Genomic DNA, 19,639 nt, shown 5'->3' on the forward strand with positions numbered 1-19,639 from the left:
TCACACATTATTAAACTGAATGAATGGGGAGTACCTCCTATTTATAAATGCCTCAGTTTCCAAAGGAATGGATCTGCCCTTTTATTTACTTTCCCTGTGGGAGCCATAAATAGCATTCAGCACTATTCTAAAAGAAGTTCAGTTATTATGATGCCTAAAGCTGGATCTAAGTGCCATATTACTTCTAGCAATATTAACTCATCTTCCTGTAGAAAAAAATTTGCAAAGAACCTGTCTGAAAACAGTGCAGAATAAATCTCTTACAGTCACTGTGATCATTGGAATAATCCCAGGGAATTTTGTGACGCTGTTCAATGATACCTAGGAGACTTTACTGTCCCCACAACTATTTTAAAACAACATTAATACAACAGGGATAAATATCCAGTGATAACTCTGTGCACAAAATTACAGCAGAACCATGCAGAGGAAGGAGGTATTTCAGTGAAGCAGCAGGGCACACCGAACACCCTTTTGCAGATCCTTCTGAACAGACCCAGATAGTTGTTTGTAAAATGAGGGAAATGTTGTATTTCAATATTTTCTGATAGACAGGAATAAGGATGGAAAATTGCATCCCTTCTCCTTTGAATGTCAAGAAGAGCTTTGGTGGTCAGTTGGTGAGGAATAATGCCATTAGCACCTAAAGGAAAACAAAGCACAGTAAAGTCCTGGTTCCAGGGAAACCTTTCACAACCTTTACTTCTGAAAAACTGGTTGTTTTTTCCCCTAATAACCCAGAGCTGGGAAGAGCACATGCCATTTGCCCTACAAATGGCACTGTCTCACTCACCCTAATTCAAACTCCTCCAGGTGATGGAGCCTTTGTCAATTGTCTCCGAGGCTGCTCAGCTTCAGGCCTGGAAGAACTGCAACAAACCTCCCACTGGTTTTGAAAGAAAAGAACAACTCATCACCTGTCACCACCAGAAATGGTCACCACAACCTGATGGTATTAATCTCAAATACCTGCCCCCTGAATACACTGCATTCTGCTTACTGGTCTGGGTGAAGCTCCCCAAAATGCTGCTGCCTCACTTGAGGGTGATGGCAAGTGGTAAGTCCTTATCTCTGAAAAGGTAATGCAGCTGGCCAGTTCCACCAACATTCCTAGGCATGAAAAGAATTTCTCTTTAGCAAACTGGAGAAGCACTTGGCTTTAGCAAAATGTTAAGGCCAGATAAAATTTAAGATCCTCCTGCAACAGAACAGCATGTGACTCAGACACAGCCACTCCAGCCCTGTCTCAGCTGCCTACTTTCAGTTCTTCATTTTAAGGAGTTGTTTACACACACACAAAAACCAACGAAACCCACTGTTTCAGACCAGAAGATTCTCCTATGCAGAAGGATGGTTTTGTCCACTTCCACAAACGGGTAAAATGGAATACAGGCCAAAGGGAGAAGCATCTTGCTGAGTCAGAGTAACCAGGAGTATCTCCAGCCTGCTGACGATGATCCCCACCCAGAAAACAACTTTGAGAGGAGGGAACAGAGGGTTGCAGGCAGGACAGCATTACTCTGAGTTATTTTTCAAAGTGATTCTGTGAAGTATATCTAAGATGCTAAATTGGAGCTGTAAAACAGCTCAGGAGAAATTCTGTGTTAAGCAATGCTATAAGAATTACACAACATATATTACCTACCTGTAGAGAAGAGCTACCATATGTCTAAAGCAAAACAGAAAGGAAAAAATGGAACAAAACAAACAAAACCACAAACACAAAACTCCCTACAAACAGAACAAAGCAGATGCATAAAATAAATTTCAAATCCTCAAGAAACCAGAAAAACAGGCATGGCAGGCTTAATAGCTCCTTGTAGCTTTGCTTTGCACAAAGGACAAAAGCTGTAAGAATCTGTCCACACACAGTGCACCAGAACCCAACCTGAAGGGAGATGCAGAATTCTCCTCCATCAAGTCATCCAAACATAAAAGCTACCACCATGAAGGGCTTCAAATAGTAATATCTAAATCTGAGATATCAAATAATCAGAAATAAGCACTGAGGAATCACAAATACATGAGTGTGAGAGGGAAATAACTGGAAAGCAAAAATGCCAAATAAACCACACCATTTGGGAAATGGCTGCTGGTACTTAGTGCTTGTGATAAGAGGACCGAAAGAATGTCAGTTCTCTTAAGATTATCTAATTCAAGATATAAATATACCCTGATGCCCTAGATGTGTCTGAGGATCCAAACAGGCACAGTTTTTCATCACAGCACTTAAGAACAGCAGCAAGTACCACATGGTATGTGTGTACATAGAACAGTCAGTGGTAGGGCTTATGCTGCCTTTGAATACCTGAAGGGAACCTACAAGAAGGCCAAGAAGGGACTTTTTGTGAGAGTGTCCAGTGCTAGAACAAGGGAAAATGGTTTTAAACTGAAAGAAAATAGGTTTAGACTGGGTATTAGGAAGAAGTTCTTCAGCATGAGGGTGATGAGACTCTAGAATAGATTACCAAGAGAAGCTGTGGATGTCCCCTCCCTGGAGGTGTTCAAGGCAAGGTTGGATAAGGCTTTGAGCAACCTGATCTAGATGAGAGGTTGGTTGAATGGATGGATGGATGGATGGATGGACGGACGGATGGATGAATGCCCACATCAGGGAGCTTGAAGAAGAAGAGTGTTGGAGGTGTGAGCCTCTCTGCACTACTTGGGTTGCAGAGACCACCTGCTGGGTCAGGTGTAAATAGTTAAAGGCCCAAGGTGCTATTTTAGGCCCTGAGAATCAGTGATGATCTGCACTCAATGAAAACTAGTGATGTGAAACCTGCACGGGCTTTCTCTGAGACAGATGATGGTAACAGTCTGTCTTGCCTCTTCAAAATGTGGATGGATTTGTTGCAGAAGTTTTCCTTAGCATGTTTTCTTTCAGTCTCATATTTAAATCTTCATTACTACTCTCTGTTACCAGGGCTTGCATTCAAGCTTCAGCAATCAAGTCAGTTATAATGAAAACACAACAAGCAGTTCCATTTGAACCCAGGCATGCCTCTGCAGAATTACACAGCTTATTCTCTTCTGCTCCCCCAGCAGTACTACTTGGAGAACTTCCTTCATATATGTTTGTTGTGCTCATGGGCAACAAGGCTTCTGTATTTCTGCATTTTGTGTAAAATCAGCTCTCTGCAGAAATCATGCTTCTCTCTTCCCTCTTAAGCTTTCTTTTCCCAACTTGTTAACCATTGTTATCAAGATAAACTTGAAAACATTAGTCCAATATAAGTAGACACAGTGGTTCTTACTGTCACTATATAATCTACAAATGATTTGTAGAGCACTGATTGCTTTTTGTTTGGTTGGTTTGGTTTTAAGCAACGAAGTTGCTTAAAGTTGCTGCATTGTCACAGCAATGGCTGAATGCAGAGATCTCATCACATAAGTCATGCATAGTTCCTTGACTGATGTGCAGGAGGCTTTGAAGATTTCTGTTCCTGAAGGTAACATAATGTCTTTGCCCTTTGACTGGTGCTGGTGGGATTTATCAGAAGTCTGAACTTTCATGTCTCTTTCTTTCCATGTCCTTACACACAAGCAACATACCACCTTCAAAGATCAGAAATCTGTTTGGTTTTTAAGAAATTTTGATCAGAATCACAGCAAATGCTTTGTGAAAGACTGACCTCCACAATGAATACTTGTGCTCCTTCAGTTCTTCACACACTGAGGATGTCAGTGCAAGCTACAAAGCTGCAGTCACTACATGCCTGCAACCTCTGTTCACTGGCTTGTCACCCACTGGGCCAGTGCAAATATGGGTGGTAAAGAAGAGAGGAAGCTAGTTTGCTATGTATTCTGTTTCTTGGAAATGCTTGGCTTTGAAGGGATAAGCATCACCTGGCTAAGTCTGATCTTCAAAGTTCAGTCACATCTATTGCTTTTAGTTCTTCTTGCAGGAGGGGAGACAAGGAACAAGGGACGGCCAGGTCTGTTCCAATGAACCTGTGTGCAGGCTACATGTAACCTAACTAGAAGATCATAAAATCATAGAATATGCTGAGCTGGAAGGGACCCATCAGGACCACCAGGTCCAACTCCTGTCCGTGTCCCAGGATCACACCATGTGCCTGAGAGTGTAATCCAAACTCTTCTTGAACTCAGGCAGTCTTGGTGCTGTGACCACTTCCCTGGGGAACCCACTCCACTCATCAACTGCCCTCTGGGTGAAAAACCTTTTCCTAATATCTAACCTAAACCTCCCCTGATTCAGCTTCCTACCATTTCCCCAAGTCCTGTCTTTGGTCACAGGAATGAAGAAATTACTGCCAGCACCATCTCTTCCCATCATGAGGAAGCCCCAAACCACAGTGAGGTCACCACTCAGCCTCCTTTTCTCCAAACTGAACAATCCAAGTGAGCTCAATTGCTCCTCAGAAGTCATCCCTTCCAGACCATTCACCATCCTTGTTGCTCTTCTCTGGATGCTCTCCAATAACTTGGCATCTTTCCTATATTGGGGTGCCCCAAACTGCACACAGTACTCGAGGTGAGGCCATGCCAGTGCAGAGCAGAGTGGGACAATCCCCTCCCTTGACTGGCTGGTGACACTGTGCTTGATGCACCCCAGGACACACTTGGCTGTCCTGGCTGCCAGGGCACACTTCTGGCTCATGTTCTGTTTGCCATCAACCACAGCCCCCAGGTCCCTCTCTGCTGGACTGCTCTCCAGCCACTCATCCCCCAGTCAGCACTTGTCACCAGGGTTGCCCTGTCCCATGTGCAAAATTCAGCACTTGCCTTTGTTAAACTTCATGCAGTTGGTGACTGCCCATCTCCCTATTCTGCTGAGGTCTCTGCAGGGCCTGCCTGTCCTGGAAGGAGTCAATTGCTCCTCCCAATTTTGTGTCATGTACTCACAATACTCACAAGCAAGCTGTTGGGCAGAGATAATGAGGTGCTTCAAGCTATAGAGCTCAAGTTGCAGCCTTGCCCTTCAGCCATTGGTGAGGCCACAGCTTTGCTAGTGACAGTGAGCTCTGCAAACCCAAGCCCAGGCTTAAACACAAGTTACTGGAAGTAGGAAAGACAGAAACAGAACATTTCTCTAAAGCACAGAGCTAGAGCTCTGCTCTTTGGCATGGGGAAGGCTGTCCTGAAGGTACTGCTGGCTAAAACAAGTTTTGCCCCTCAACCTGAGCTATACTCAGATGCTTGGGTTCATAAGCGTGATGCTCTTTAGCACAGCTGGACCTAGCAAGAAACTTACTGGGACTCTGGATAAAAAAACCCTCTGTGGAACAAATGAAAGTTTCCACAGGTTTAAAATCCCTTCTTCACCACATCCACAAAAATGTCAACAGCTGAGTGACCTAAACAGCCCCTTTCATCTAGCAGCCCATGTGGATGTAGCCCTCACATGACTTTTTTTGCTTTACCCTGTGACAAACAAAATACTGCCACGGGATGAATCAGACTTTGGACCAAGATAAAGAAGGAAAATAATTTCTACAGTTGGTCTCAGGCCAGAGTCACACATTTTTAATTACTTATTTTTTTAAATATCTCTGTGTCATTATGAGCAGGTCTATATGCCAGACCAAATAAGATTGCCACCTGAAGATCACTGAGCTTGTATATTGGGTTAAACTTATGCTAAGAGACACATGACAGGTCAGTGTTGTCCCTAAATTTGGGACTGAATGACATGTCACATGCCAGTGAAACAAATTGAAGCTTTTTTTGAGATCATGCGACTCCTGCTACAGTTAAACTGGTTTCAAGTCAGTTTATGAAGGAACTGAATGTTAAGTTATTAAACTGCACTTCTTGTTTTAAAAGAAAAAAAAATACATCAGGGAACCTTTTAAGTTTTTCTGTGTTTTTAGCAAACATGTCTTTTGTGCAATATTTGTAGTTGAAAAGCAGTACTTAAGACTGAAAGGAAGGCCTTTGGAATGCCCCAACTGTGTCACCTCTCCTTGTGACATGCCTGCATGGAGACCAGAATCCTTACCTGGTGTCCTAAACTGAAAGTGGACCAAAGAGAAAGAAGACAGCATTTATACTGTGGTGTCTGTCCCAGACCACCCCACCTCAAAGCAGAGAGAAACCAGCATCTGTCACGCAACAGCCACTATCAGTGAGGTGACACAGCTTCTGTGTTTTGTACAAAATGGCATCCTCAAGTTTTTCAGCTCTGATGCCAGGGCGTGCTCCATCTGTTGTACACATCAAGGCACGTAGAGGTCCCACCCAAGCAGAACCGTGGATCTGCACCAGCATGGCCCTTCTTGTCAAGCCCCAGCAGCTGTGCCAGCAGTGACCTCCCACACCTTCCCCTGACACAGGGCACCAGTGGTGGGGGATGCCATGTATGACCCGGAGACCAGCTGGTGGGTAACAAAGGTCACTTTTACACACCCTGACAAGCCAAGAGAGCGTGTGGAAGGGGAGCTGCTGTAATAAAACCCCTCTGTATATCTACAATTAATTGTGTCAGTTGAGAGTGGAAAGCACGGGAGCAGAAACAACCCGCAGTGTCCTCCTGGGCCGGGGGATGGCTGACCGACCCCACGGGGCCGAGTTGGCCACCGGGTTCCCTGCTATGGTGCCACACCAGGCCGGAGGCACCGCGGGCAGGGGACATCCTCATTGCGTACTCGCCAAAAGAAACTCTCCAGCCCAGTAAACACTGAGTGACAGCGACGTCTGACACGCTGCTGCTGCTGAAATCACCAAACTGCTGGATTGTTACTTCCAGCAGCATCCCACCGCGCCCCCGGCCATCAGTAGGAGCAGCGGCTGGAGCCCGAGCCCCACGTACGGCCCTGTACCGCCGAGCCCCTCCCCCTTCGCCCCGGAGGGGGCCGCCCATGCTGGGCCCGCAGTGCCAGGCCGCAGCGCGCAGCCCGCAGCCCGCAGAACACCGCCCGGAGGCCCCGCGGGGCGGAGGGACCCGGAGCCGCCGGCACCGGGGGGAGATGGAGCCGCCCAACTCCGACCTCCCTGCGGCCCGGGCTCGGGGGGCGGTGCCGGGCCGGCGGGGGCGGGCGGGGGACACTCCTCCGCTGAGGGACGCGGCTGTCCGACTCGTCCCGCCTCTCGGTGTCACGCAGCGCCGGCTCTGTGTGACCTCCGCTGGGAGCCGGTGCGGACGGAGGGGAGCGGGTGGCGGGCGGGGGGAACTCTCCGCGGGGCTGAGGCCGGCGGCAGTGCCAGCGGGGCGGGTGTGCCCGGGGGGGTCCTCGATGCTGGGGTCTCCTCGACCGGTCGGGGCTGTCAGCAACTGGGGCGGAGCGTGGCAGCGGGTCCGGTGCTTGCGTTTCACGTCGTGAGTAAGTGCGTGTTGTTTTTTAGGTGCAGGACTGAGCCCCAAGCCCAGAAATGAAGAAGGTTTTGTGCGTGGAGCCCGTTATTTTCATCTACACCTTCGCGACCTCCTTGACCGGCCCGCTGGCCCAGCAGTTCATCTACAGACGGCTGTGGGAGCAGGAGTACAACTCCACCTTCGTAAGCGACAGCAATGCCTCTCACTGTGAGCTGAATAAAAGTAGCCCATCTTATATCAAGCAGAAGGTAAGAGGGGGGAGAGAAAAAATACAGTTGTAAATAAACTGTAAGTCCATTAGCTGGTGTGTAGGTCACCTCCTTGTATATAACCTGATTTAATAATTTATACAAAGAAAAGAAGTAAGCTGCACTCACTTTACTGACTCACTGTGTTGCTACTGTAGGTAGCTGTGGTGCTTTAAAAACTTAGCACTGTTTTTAAACTATTAAAGTTTGGTTATAAGCAGTTAAAACCAGGAAGATGCTGGGAGAAATTAATGTTTTCACGGGAGCTGAAAATAATCTGAAACAATTGGGCCCAAATTGGCATTTGGCTGGCATTGCCACCATGCCACCGGAGGCTTCTCCTGCCAGTAACCGTGGTTATGCATGTGTTCATGAGCCATCAGCTGGCCCTGTGACTTCCAGTGTCAGCCAGTTACATTTTTAGCACTTTTTCATTGTTACCATACTGTATAGCTAGTTACTGATTGGAATCTCTTCCCATGAACTTCCAGTGCAGTTTTAATGTTACACTTATGCAGAGATAACTTTGGGCTCTCAGGAGAAGAGGTGATGATACTGTTTTCCTTTTCCTCCCCCAGCTGCTGCCCACTGTGTGTTTATCTTGCCAGTCTACAGTTAAGGCCATGGTTTAGATTTTATCAGGACACTGATTTAACAGAAAGCTCATATCTTTTTTTTTTTTTTTTCAGTTTGTTGCTTTTTGAGTGTTGTTTTTTTTCTGAAGCAGTGCATTGCTCTGACACACTCTGTGGCCACATGATTGTTGCATCTCTCATGGGGATGGCAAAGGAAACACATTTCCAGAAGAGGTGCAACAGAGCCATCCTTGGCAACAACAACTGGCAGTTAGGTTGGGTTAGGTGGAACATGAAACCACTGTAGAGTCAGAAAAGTAGATGACTCAGACTGTAAATTTCACAGAAGATGGAGTTACAGAAACAATCAGTTGCCATTCCCCAATGCTGCTGAAAAGGGCACTTGAAAATTTTTGCTTATGTGCCAGGGCACGTATTGCTGTACATCAATATCTGATGTACATCAGAGATTCTGTTTTAATCACTGCATATGCACAAGACTGAACACCTGAGTTTGTCTACTTTATTTGTCATAATTTTTTTTTTTAATGGTACATGTTTCTATTGAAGATGATCAAATAAATAATTCAGGATTTTTATCTTGGTGAAGGTTCTTCCTCAGCTGACAGAAGCCAGTCTTAGTAGAAAGAATGTGAAAGTAAAAAGGCCAATAGAATTGTAGTCCAGCATTCCTTCTAGGTTCACCCATCAGCTGAAGGAGGTAGTGTCTGACACCCATTGGAATTAATTAGGTGATAATAAGTAGTGTCTGAGTAGTGTTTGTATGTTACTCCCCCGAAGTGTTTTCCTTAGTATTGGTTCCTTGTCTGGTGCTGTGTGTGGGCATTTTGTGATACACTGTTGTTTCAACAGAAGGGAAAACTGTAGGAAAAATGGATGTGGTGCATACAGTTCTAGTTGCAGAGTCCATCAAGAAACCTGCATTTCACAAGCATTTCTGCACTTTGCATTTGCTAGAAATCCCCCACATTCAACCTGATTTTCAAATTGTGATCACCAGTGGTCCACAATATAAGACTACATATTTCTTTTTGCAAAATACTGAAGAAGAATGCTTAATTTCAGCTGAAGTTTAGGCAGCATTTCTGATTCATGTGGTGGTAAATCTACATATTGCAGGGGTTTTGTCATGAAGAATACAAAGTATAAGTAATTTGATATTTGAAGCCTTCAAGACTGTAGCTGAATATAACTTGTTTCCCTTTCCTGTGAAATTTCCATTCCCTCTATTTCAATGATTGCCATCAGGGAATGAGTTTTTGAACAGTTACACTGTGTTCTGGATGTCTTGCCTACATTTCTGATACCACATTTGTTGCCATAGTATAAGAATGTAAAATGTTCAAAAAGGATTAATTTTGGTGGAACTCTGTCTCTGTACTGAGCAATAATCTTGTGTATGGGAAAAAGAGTAGGTCCAATAATGCAGTTCCAAAACCTTTGTTGAGATCACATTCTGGATTTACAGATGCTGTAAATTTTGCTGTTGGGAGTGTTTCCAGCAGGCCCTGTTTGGCATTAACTTTGAAGAAAACCTCCCTTAAACAGTTAATTTGGTCCAAGTCCTTCTGAGAATCAAGGGGCTTTTTACTAATCTCAACTGTTTCAAAGCAAACTCAAAGGAAACTGAAGACAAAAATCACTTCTGTGACTGAGTCTGTAAAAAAGTAGAATAGAGTTCAAAATGGTTAATCTGCAGCAATTAGTTTATTTCTTAAAATTTGAAGGAAATTAATAATTTTATAATAAAATTAGAAATTAGTTCAAAGGTACTTTGAATACAAGCTGAAGCATTCCAGTCACTGGCTTGGATAATATTTTTTTTTAGCTCAGAACAAGCTATACTATTAATCATTAAACATTGTCATTCAATTTATTATACAATCCATGCACTGTCCTTTGCTACTCAGCAATTTTTTTTTAACTTTATGAGCCTGTCTGTTTATCATGTCCTGTACATGTCCTATACTTCTCTATTAATTTAATCTCTATATGAGTTAATTGCTTCTTCTTTTTCATTCTTTTAATTTTGAAATCCATTATTTTAAGAGGTATTTCTGTCCACCATTAGCTTCTTTTCAGAGTAGAGTGAATTTACAAATTTGAAAAAGTCGACCTTTCTCTTCAAAGATATGAAGTTCCATTTACTGTTAAAGAGTTACATGATTTTAAAGCAGATGTGGGTTTGACCTGGCCTTTTCTATATTTCTTTCCATTGACTTATAAAACCATGAAGTAGGCAGTTGAGCACTTTACACTTTGAGTTTTTCTGTACTTTGTCTTTTAGTCTTCGCATGAATAGACAAGTAAGTTGTCTTTGAACTGGATGATCAGAATATCATTTTGCTTCTCAGTTTGCTCAGCCTTCATGGTTTTGACCCTTCCAGGATGACTACAGTGCTGTCCAGTGGACAGGACATCATGAATCCTAAGGTAGTCAGACACTGTAAGAAGAGAGTAAAAGACTCCACAGTGCTGGGGATCTCGAGGGCTTTTCTTGAGGGCCTCAGTGTCAGCTGAATTTTTCTTTTGCAATAAAATCTGGTATCTTGTAAACAAAGTCATTGAACTAAAAACTTAGAGTCTTTGCCTGTAAATATAAACTTGCATTTCTAAAGCATTCAGTAGCTTTTAAAATTGCCCCAAGTACATTACTGGGAATTCTAGGAGAGGTTCATCTTTTGGATCCTTACATCTGAAACGTGGAATACAGATGGCTCAAACAGAGGCTGGGAATGGCTCAGAAAGACTTGCATGGCTGTACCTGCTGCTGATGGAAGAGTGTAACCCCAGGCAGTGTGATACTTCAGAACACATGTAGAAAACTTCCAGGCTGACTACTCTCTGCACCTGGAAGTTTATCTTACAGAATGTAAAGGGTTTGTGCAAATGAAGTTAATTCCTTTTCCTGCACTGCTCTTCTGTCTGACCAGGTGGTTGTCTTTGAAAGGGTTGTTGTGGCTGCTGTCTGTCAGCATATATTAAAAGCAAGATCTGAATTAGTTTGCTGAGCAACATTTAGCAGCTGCTTTCCTAACAAGATAGCTGTTGTTTTTTTTTTAAATTGACTTTTCTGCACTTCTTTTTTCTATAGCCATTCATGTTTTACCTGTTTGATTTTCAGCTGCATTTGATTTTTGTAGTTCTGTTAAAAAGAACTCAGAATTTTTTTTCCTCATAATGGGTGTTTACAGTTTCTTGTCATAGTGTTCCTTCTGTTCCTTTTGTGCAGACCTGCTGTAGTTTATCTATAGAGAGAACCCTGATTTGGAAAGTTTCAGAATTTTAAAAATCAGTTAATTCACGTATTTGTGGGTCAGTTTAATGCTGTGTTTTGCATTTGTGGCGGTGTTTTTTGTTATTGTTGCTACCGTTGTACACTGGGATGTCAGAGCAAATCCTGGTCTGTTTACTCCCACAATCCGCTGGTCTGTGAATTGTTTCTTTGTAACCTTCTTGGTGTGACTATTAGGAAAGAAAAGTGATCTGCTGTGAGTAGGGAGCATGGAGGGTGTTCCTCAATCAAAGGCTATTTTACTACGGGTTTATGAGAGATTAAAATAGGCCCAGTGGACTTTTGCCCTACCCTGTACTGAAGGAGGTTCTTACAGTATGAGCACCAGCTCATGGAAGTGTATGTTCAAAAGAATTGTTCTCTCATCCCCATTGAAACCTCTTTGTCAAGAGTACTAATAAGACTGTAATACACAAATTAAGCCCTGGCTGAACATATAACATTTGAGGAATATTAGAGGAACGTATTTGAGGAATATTGGAGGTAAAATCACAAAAGTGGGAGTCTTTCAATATGCAATTCCTTTGTATTAGCAATTACTGTAATATGAATTCTTATAAACCCACAGTAATGTACTGTATTTTATTATAACATAATATAGTGTTCTATGATCTTATAAAATTATATTGTATATATTATGTTTATAATAATACAATATCTAACTTATAAGCATGTACTGTGCTATGAATAATATTTCATCCGAATCACTATGTAAGTGTAATATTATTATAGATAGTTCTTTTTACAATGTATTAAGTATTTACAATTATTTTTGTTTTCTCTTTGCAGGAAGTTCAAGAAAAAACCTCTATTTTTACTATGCAGCTTGACCTAACTGCTGCCATTCCTAGCCTTATAGTTGCCTTTGTGATTGTAGCTAATGGAGATCACCAGGGTCGCAAAAGGTCTTTAGTTCTACCATCAATGGGAGCTTTGATTGCTAATGTTTGCCTCACTGTAATATCATTTTTTTCCTTGTCACTCTCCGTCCTGTTTGGGGTTGCATTTATTACTGGGCTGTTTGGGAGTATGGCAACTTTCCTTGGAGGAGGCTTTGCTTTCATAGCAGACGTGTGTCAGGATGAGAAGCAGAAGACAACACGAATAGCTGTGGTGGATCTGATTTTTGGAGTTGTGTCTGGATTGGCAGGACTGTCGTCTGGCTACTTTCTAAGAGGAATAGGTTTTATGTGGACATTTGTGACAGCATCAGTGCTTCATGTCATTAATATTATCTATATTACACTTCTTCTGCAAGAGACAGTCGGCGTTTCTGAATCTCAGCACCAGGAACCACTATCTTGTAAAGAACTTCTGAGAGAGACATTTTCTGGAGTTTACATGCTTTTTAAAACCGCCCCTTATAAAAAGAGAATTTTAATCTTTGTGTTACTTTTTGCATTTATGACTTATTTTTTTACTGTAATTGGTGGGAGTTCACTTTTTACTCTGTATGAACTGGATGAGCCACTCTGCTGGAATGAGGTATACATTGGATATGGAGCAGCTGCTTTTACTTCTGTCTCTCTGACCAGTTTTTTAGGAGTTTACTTATTTTCTAAATGTCTCAAAGATATTTATATTGTCTTCATTGGGATATTTTCTTACATTGGAGGGATGGTCATGGCTGCCTTTGCCAAAACTACTCTGCTCATGTTTCTAGGTGAGTTTGGTTCAGTTGTTCCATGGTCAACAGTATATATAAAAACTCTGCTGTGATACCTGTAGTGGGTATGGTTGGCAGATATTGAACGTACCATGGGTCATAGAGCGGAAAAATACAATGATGGGTCAGACTGATTTAGGATTTAATTAAAAGATTAATTAAAATTTATTAATTAAAAGATTTAATTAAAAGTCTGTGGTGAGAGAACAGAATTACTTGCTTATTATTTGATTTAATGCCATAAAGATATATTGTATTTATTAATTCCTCCGCTTGGATAATTGTGTCTCAGTGTACTTCTAGTTTGACTTTGCCTTTTTACTACTTGGGGAATTGATCATTCCAAAGTACATGTTTAATTAATTTGCAGTGTATTTGTAAAATCCTGGTAAGATTATTGCTTCAGTGCCTCATGACTGATTTGTTGCATTCCAGTGAGAGTGCCATCTTTGTTCTGCTTTATGCCTGTTCCTGTTCTCCGATCCATGCTGTCAAAAGTGGTTCTCCCTGGTGAACAGGGTGAGTAGTAATTATTTTTAAACAATACAATAATATGATATTTCAGAACAGAGATGCACTAAGATTACCTTTAAACAATCAGATTGTATTGGCATTTTAGAACTACTTTTCTTTAGACTTCTTTAAAGTAATAAGACCCTATTTTCTTACATTAATGCCTCTTGATTCTAAATCTAATATAAACAACATTGTGTTTAGAAACTACCACAAATTTCAACCTTGAAAGTAGCTACTGCTTTAAAAAGAATTACTATGGTAAACTTGAAGCAGAGGAATGCTCAAGATTTACACAGATGTGATTTCACAAGTGCTTCTACATTCAGAGGGTTTTGACATACAGAGAAAGATGTATATCTGTTACTTAGTCAGTGTCATACTTGGTAATTTAGAAAGTAAGCAGTAGGTGGTCAACCTTCAAAGCACTTGAAAACAATTAGAGTTGGATCCTGAGCTATGTGCCCAGCTTCATGGGTGCCTGTGGCAAGTGAAATCCATCCCCCCAGAATGGAACATGCTACTTCCCAATGTACTTTCCATATGGAACACAGAAAAAAACCATGTCAGGCCTCAAAATATGTCTGTAGTATCCCATATTTTGCTGTAACCAGATTTTGGGGAGTATATTCTTTCTAGAAGCATTTAGCTGTTTGGTTTAATTTTTTAAAAAATGTATCATTATACACTAAAACAAAGATCTCTTTATACTGAACTATGCTAACAAACACCTCTTGTTTTTGTAGTTTCTTGGCATTCTTCAGGGCTTTGGGTATTTGAGTAGTTTGATGCAGGAATCAGATTGCCTCTTGTCATGCTTTTATGCTTGCCCATTGTGGTTTTGTTTGTAGTCTCATGAGTGGGAGTTCAGCTTGAAAAATCATGCTGTGACACTATGGGATGGACAGCCACTCCAAAGGGTAGTTCAGTCCAAAAAAAAGTTGCTACTTTCCTTTCAAAAATGAGATGGCTATGTGCTGAACAAGCAGTTTGTGTGGGATCAGGGCCTTCCTTTTCTGCATAGAAGGGTGAAATGAGAGAAAAATGTAAAGGAAGAGTGACAATTGAGAGGATTATTCGAAGGGGTAAAGGATGCAGATGTGCAGAACTTGGTTAGTGAGGATGAACTATTTGACTTTCATGTAAGATGCAGATTCAAGCAAGTAGGTAGGGTGACAGAATAGTAGCACAGAAAAATGGTCCCCATGAACAAAGTTTTGTGGGCTATTTCATCTAAAAAAACAATTATTTTGTAGGAGTTCCCATGGAAGATGCTTTGGTAGTAGAGATATGATACTCAGGTGCTTATTACTTGCATATGCTAAAATATTATAGTTAGGTCTTTCAAAACAAGTTTTAAAACTTTAATACTTTGAGATGGTTTTGGTTTTATTTTGAATTTTTTTTTTTTTTTTTTTTTTGTAATCCATCTCTTTGTTTCTGGCAGGTGCTGTGTTTGCTTGTATTGCCTGTTTAGAAGTTGTGACCGGCACTGTTGCACTTTCGGTTTTTAACATCCTCTATGCAGCCACCGTTGCATGGTTTTCAGGCTTTAGCTTCCTCTTGTCAGCAGGCCTTTGTCTAGTTCCACTGTCTGTCCTGTGGTAAGTACAGATAAAAAGGGTGCTTCTAACTGTTTTGGCTGGGAATTTCTTTTCTGACAAGAGTTGAAGCAGAATCATTTAGTGTGGTAGCTCTCAAACTTCAGTACTTTCAAGTGTGGTGGGATTTCTTTGTGTGTAGCCTTCCACCCAATTCAGGTACTGATGTATAGCAAGCTTAGAGTAAGTGTGGGGGGTTTCTAGTAGTGGAGCAGAGCTGAAACAAGTGGACATGGCAGTGTCTTCCCCAGGGTGATCGGTCAGGAGAGAGGGACCCCAGGCTTATAAGGGGCTGCTTTCTCTCAGAGGCTTGTGAGCAGCCTCTGAGGGCTCTGCAGCTGCCAGTAGCTGTCTTTTCCTGTTTTTTCTCTGAACACATACTCCCCTACACCTTGTTAGAGTTTCACCATACTCAGCCCTGATCCAGCCATCTCCTTTCAGCTCCGTGCCGTGAACTTGTCACCTAATTCCATGAAACTGAAATCCACCCCGAGTGTACCACTAGTGGGATGCTCCATACCCTTGACTACATGTGCATACCTTGACTTGGTTTGACTTACCTCAGTCACCTTTTATCTCTACATTTGCTACATTCTAAGTTTTAAATAGGGTGTTTTAATACTGTAGTTTTATAACATTTCACATCCCTTCAAATCTGTGCCTGCCTGACTACAGAATTCTATGCAGTCTTGTTCTGAGAAGCTACCCTAGTGGTAACTGAAGACAAAGGTACTGATGGGAAGGAATTGAAGCAAAGGGTTCTGTGCTGAGTGTGGAGAATGCTTTTCAGTAAAGTAATTTAAAAGTGAGGAATTTAGTTACCTTAACAAAGGCACAGTAAATACTTCTGGTTTATTAAATACTAGTTTTAATTCAGTTCAGTGCTGTATGGTAAAGTTTCTGTTAAAAAAAATTCTATCCTGTGCAAAAGACAACAGATGCTTACCATCATTAAGTCCATCCTGCAATATGAACTGTTGTCCACCATAACCATAAATTTTTGAAAGTTGTTTTTCTTTTCCTTGTCTTTAGTGTCTCAGATATGCCACCCTTTGAATAACCTTTCTCTTAAAACCATTCCTTTGAAAGTGTCATGCAGTGTTACTATTTGAGAGCAGAATGGATAGTTGTTGCAGTCCATAATGAATCAGGAATAGGAGCTTAGTGCTTATCATAGAATCATAATCATAGAAGCATCAAATGGCCTCGGTTGGAAGGCCATGGGCAAGGACACCTCCTATTAGATCAGGTTGCTCCAAGCCCCATCCAGCCTGAACACTTCCAGGGATGGGGCATCCACAGGCTCTCTGGTAACCTGTGCCAATCTCACCACTCTCACAGGAAAGAATGTCTTCCAAATATCCAATCTAAAAATTCCCCTCTTTCAGTTTAAACCCACTCCCCTCATCGTATCACTCCATGCCCTTGAAAAAGTCCCTCTCCAGCTTTTCTTTGGAACCCTTCAGGTACTGGAAGGCTGTTTTAAGTTCTCCTTGTAGCCTTCTTTTCTCCAGGCTAAACAACTCTGACTTTCTCAGTCTGTGTTCATAGGAGAAGTGCTCCAGATCATCTTTGTGGCCTTATCAAAGGCAGCAGATGTTTAACTTGTGCAATAACTGCAAGTACCATCATTGCTTTTGTTCACTCAGAACTACTGAGGGTGTTTGTTGATGCTGAATCAGCATGCCGTACTTAATTGTCTCAGCTAAAGTTATCTCTCTTATCTGTGTCTTGCAGCTGGCTTCTGTGCACAAGCTGGAATGGGGAGGACTTGGCTCTGCTTGTACCTGAAGAAGTATCCAGCATAGAGAGTATTGATAGTTGAACAAAGGATTCATCTACCTGTGTTTTCTAATCTGACATGCAGTGGCAGAGACCATTCTGTCATGCAGAAACCATAGAAATAACACAACATTTGCAGATGGCATCTCAAAGTGGCCCTACAGCAATAAGCACTAATTTGGTAGCAGTCTTTATCCAGTCTCTTTTTAGCACTTGAATAATGCTAACTTGTACACTTAACTATGCAAATAGGCTGGCAGTGGAGATTTTAGTGCTGCTTTCAGCATGAAGAAAAAAAATAAGGTAGGATGATATTCTTTCCACTTACCCTTTCTTAAGCCTGAGAACGTCAGCTGTGGATTGTGATACATCTTGTGCATGTGGTAGATCTTGTATCATTCTCAGTGGGGTGACAGAGATAAGCTTATCAACTCAGAGGGTGCTGGCAATTCTGCTGGAGCCAGTGGAGCTCATGCCAGCTGAGGATGCAGTCTGCTGTGTACATCTTAATGGCCTGTCCTAATGATGAAGACCTCAAACCTGCCTAAATCACTAAATTAAAAAGTACTTTTTTCAGAAGGCAACCAAACAGGAGGCAGTACTTGCACCTGATGTAAGCAGATTTACTGTTCTTGTATAAGCAGAGTGTTTGTGCAAGTATAATTTATGATGTGTGAACCTTGCCTGTGACTTGGTTCTTAAAATGGATTTTCCCACAGAACCATCATACTTGGAAAATTTCCAGCTTGCAGACTGTGATGTTAGGCCTATGCCTACATTTTGCAGAGGCCTTATTGGATATTTATCATTTTCCATGTATTAGGACTGCATACAGACACCTCTATTTTTGTCCTATAGTTATTGCTTGTTTTCCAGTCAATTTGGCTGAACTTAGGTTAAATGTTTCTTCTAGTAAAATGCTGTTATAGCATTTCTTTTCAGTAGTTTCTGACTATTTTTTTAACAACCCTGAAATGAGGTGGCCAAATCTGGATCATGTACTTACTCATCTTGCAGCGAAAACACCCTGTGATAACTTGAACAGCATTTCTCAGCTTCAAAGCACTTTACACATGCTATTAAGAACCTCCTTCCATAAAAGATTTTATCCTCCCCACTGCAGACAGAGAGAAAATCAAGAGGACAAGTGACTTGCCCAGGGCCACAGTGCAAACTGGTGAGACTACCAAACCTAGAAATCAGTTTCTGCACTGACTCTTCACTTTCTTGCTTGAGATCTTTAAGTAGAAATTATCCAGAGTATTAGCTTCTGGAATGTGCAGAAGTGTAAATATAACACCATGTTAAGGATCACTCCCATCTTTTTTTTTTCAGAGTTGGATAACTAATTCTCATCCCTGAAAGTGCCAGTAGGTTGCATGTGACTGTCTTCCCCCACAACAGATTAGGTACAGAAATCAAAATCACATTAAGTGGTTGACATCCACTGTCAGAAAACTGGTGTGGAAACTGACTTCACATGCACACAGCATGGGATAAGAATTACACAGCATGTGCTGTGGAATCCGTGATCTGCTTACAGTCATTAATATCCATCATGTGAACAGAGAACTCCTCAGTTTCTCAGTAGTTCTCTGCTGAAAAAATTAGTATCATATCATGGTACTATTGTGGATTCTTTCTGTTTGAAAAACAGCATTGTTTCCAAGCTATGTTATCAGGATCACTGAGAAGTTTGGAATAGGATTAAAACAGGGTAAAGGGGAGTTTACCCAGGAGACCATCACTGGTGAAAAGAGTGCATTTGATCCAGGACAGGGGAATGAATATTTGCACAAGTGAATAACTCTAGCCATTCTTACACTTCTGTCCTGAACTACCAAAGCTGATGTTGGCAATTAAAGATGATTAGCTTTTCTTAGCTAGTTTAGAGGCCAGTTAATAAAACTACTTAACTCTCCTTCTTTGAGGTGCCCAAGTTGCTGCCAACTTGTTGGAGAAGCAAGCTGAGTTTTACAGCAGCCAGCGGGTCCAAAATATTAATAATGAGTACTTTTAAATAGATTAAGAAAACAATGATGTAAAGGATTTCAGCACAAGGATTACATTGTCTTCTTTGCATCTTCATTATGCAGTTATGTAAGGTTTTATGAAATTGTTTCACACAAAACTGCCTGTAAAAAATTAAGGAAACTAAGAAGGGGTGTGTGCCTTCATTTCCTCTCCAATGCCCACATCTGCTTGCACTCAGAGGTAGCAACAGAACAATCCTGTTCCACAGGGCGTTGGATCACTCCAGATGATAACAAGCACTTACACTTTAGATTTGTTGTGCTTTGATTTTGCTGTACAAACCACGTGCTGTTTGTGAAGTATTTCTGGTAGGTGCAGCATTTAGAACTGACTGGAAATTTAAGTCAAATCACATGAAGGGTATGAACTGTGTTTTTAAGTGCCTAGCATGGTGCAGGCTGAGGAAAACAGGTACTAATGCACTTCAGATTATTAAATCTAAATCTTGCACAATGAAAAATGTTCTATTTGTATATGAATGCAAACTGTTTTGACATAAATTAATAATGAAGTTTATTGTTTTAAACTCTTATGTTGTATTTGAAGTTCTTGCTTTGTTTTTTGACAAATGGTCAACGGGATGAATGGTGAAGAAACACTTCTATAAACAGAAGCAGCAGCACTATGG

The 19,639-nt window shown here is 41.6% G+C and overlaps 1 protein-coding gene across 1 annotated transcript; it reads left to right on the forward strand.

Annotated features, from left to right (window-relative positions):
* Nucleotides 1-7,015: 7,015 nt before the first annotated feature.
* SLC46A3 (solute carrier family 46 member 3) lies at nucleotides 7,016-19,582 on the forward strand. The gene is made up of 6 exons (XM_030447836.1): nucleotides 7,016-7,096; nucleotides 7,306-7,524; nucleotides 12,205-13,078; nucleotides 13,517-13,600; nucleotides 15,042-15,198; nucleotides 16,933-19,582. The coding sequence occupies exons 2-6, from the start codon at nucleotides 7,333-7,335 to the stop codon at nucleotides 17,018-17,020; spliced, it is 1,395 nt and encodes a 464-aa protein (XP_030303696.1). The 5' UTR covers nucleotides 7,016-7,096; nucleotides 7,306-7,332; the 3' UTR covers nucleotides 17,021-19,582.
* The last annotated feature ends 57 nt before the right edge of the window (nucleotides 19,583-19,639 follow it).

The sequence above is a fragment of the Calypte anna genome, chromosome 1 (genome assembly GCF_003957555.1).
Source record: "Calypte anna isolate BGI_N300 chromosome 1, bCalAnn1_v1.p, whole genome shotgun sequence".
In the NCBI taxonomy this organism is placed as follows: domain Eukaryota; kingdom Metazoa; phylum Chordata; class Aves; order Apodiformes; family Trochilidae; genus Calypte; species Calypte anna.

Excerpts from the sequence above, each read along its gene's own strand:
- SLC46A3 (XM_030447836.1), top strand. The coding sequence starts at position 7,333 with ATGAAGAAGGTTTTGTGCGTGGAGCCCGTTATTTTCATCTACACCTTC. Across the intron at positions 7,525-12,204 it reads CATCTTATATCAAGCAGAAG|GAAGTTCAAGAAAAAACCTC; the intron begins GTAAGAGGGGGG and ends TTCTCTTTGCAG. Across the intron at positions 15,199-16,932 it reads GTTCCACTGTCTGTCCTGTG|CTGGCTTCTGTGCACAAGCT; the intron begins GTAAGTACAGAT and ends TGTGTCTTGCAG.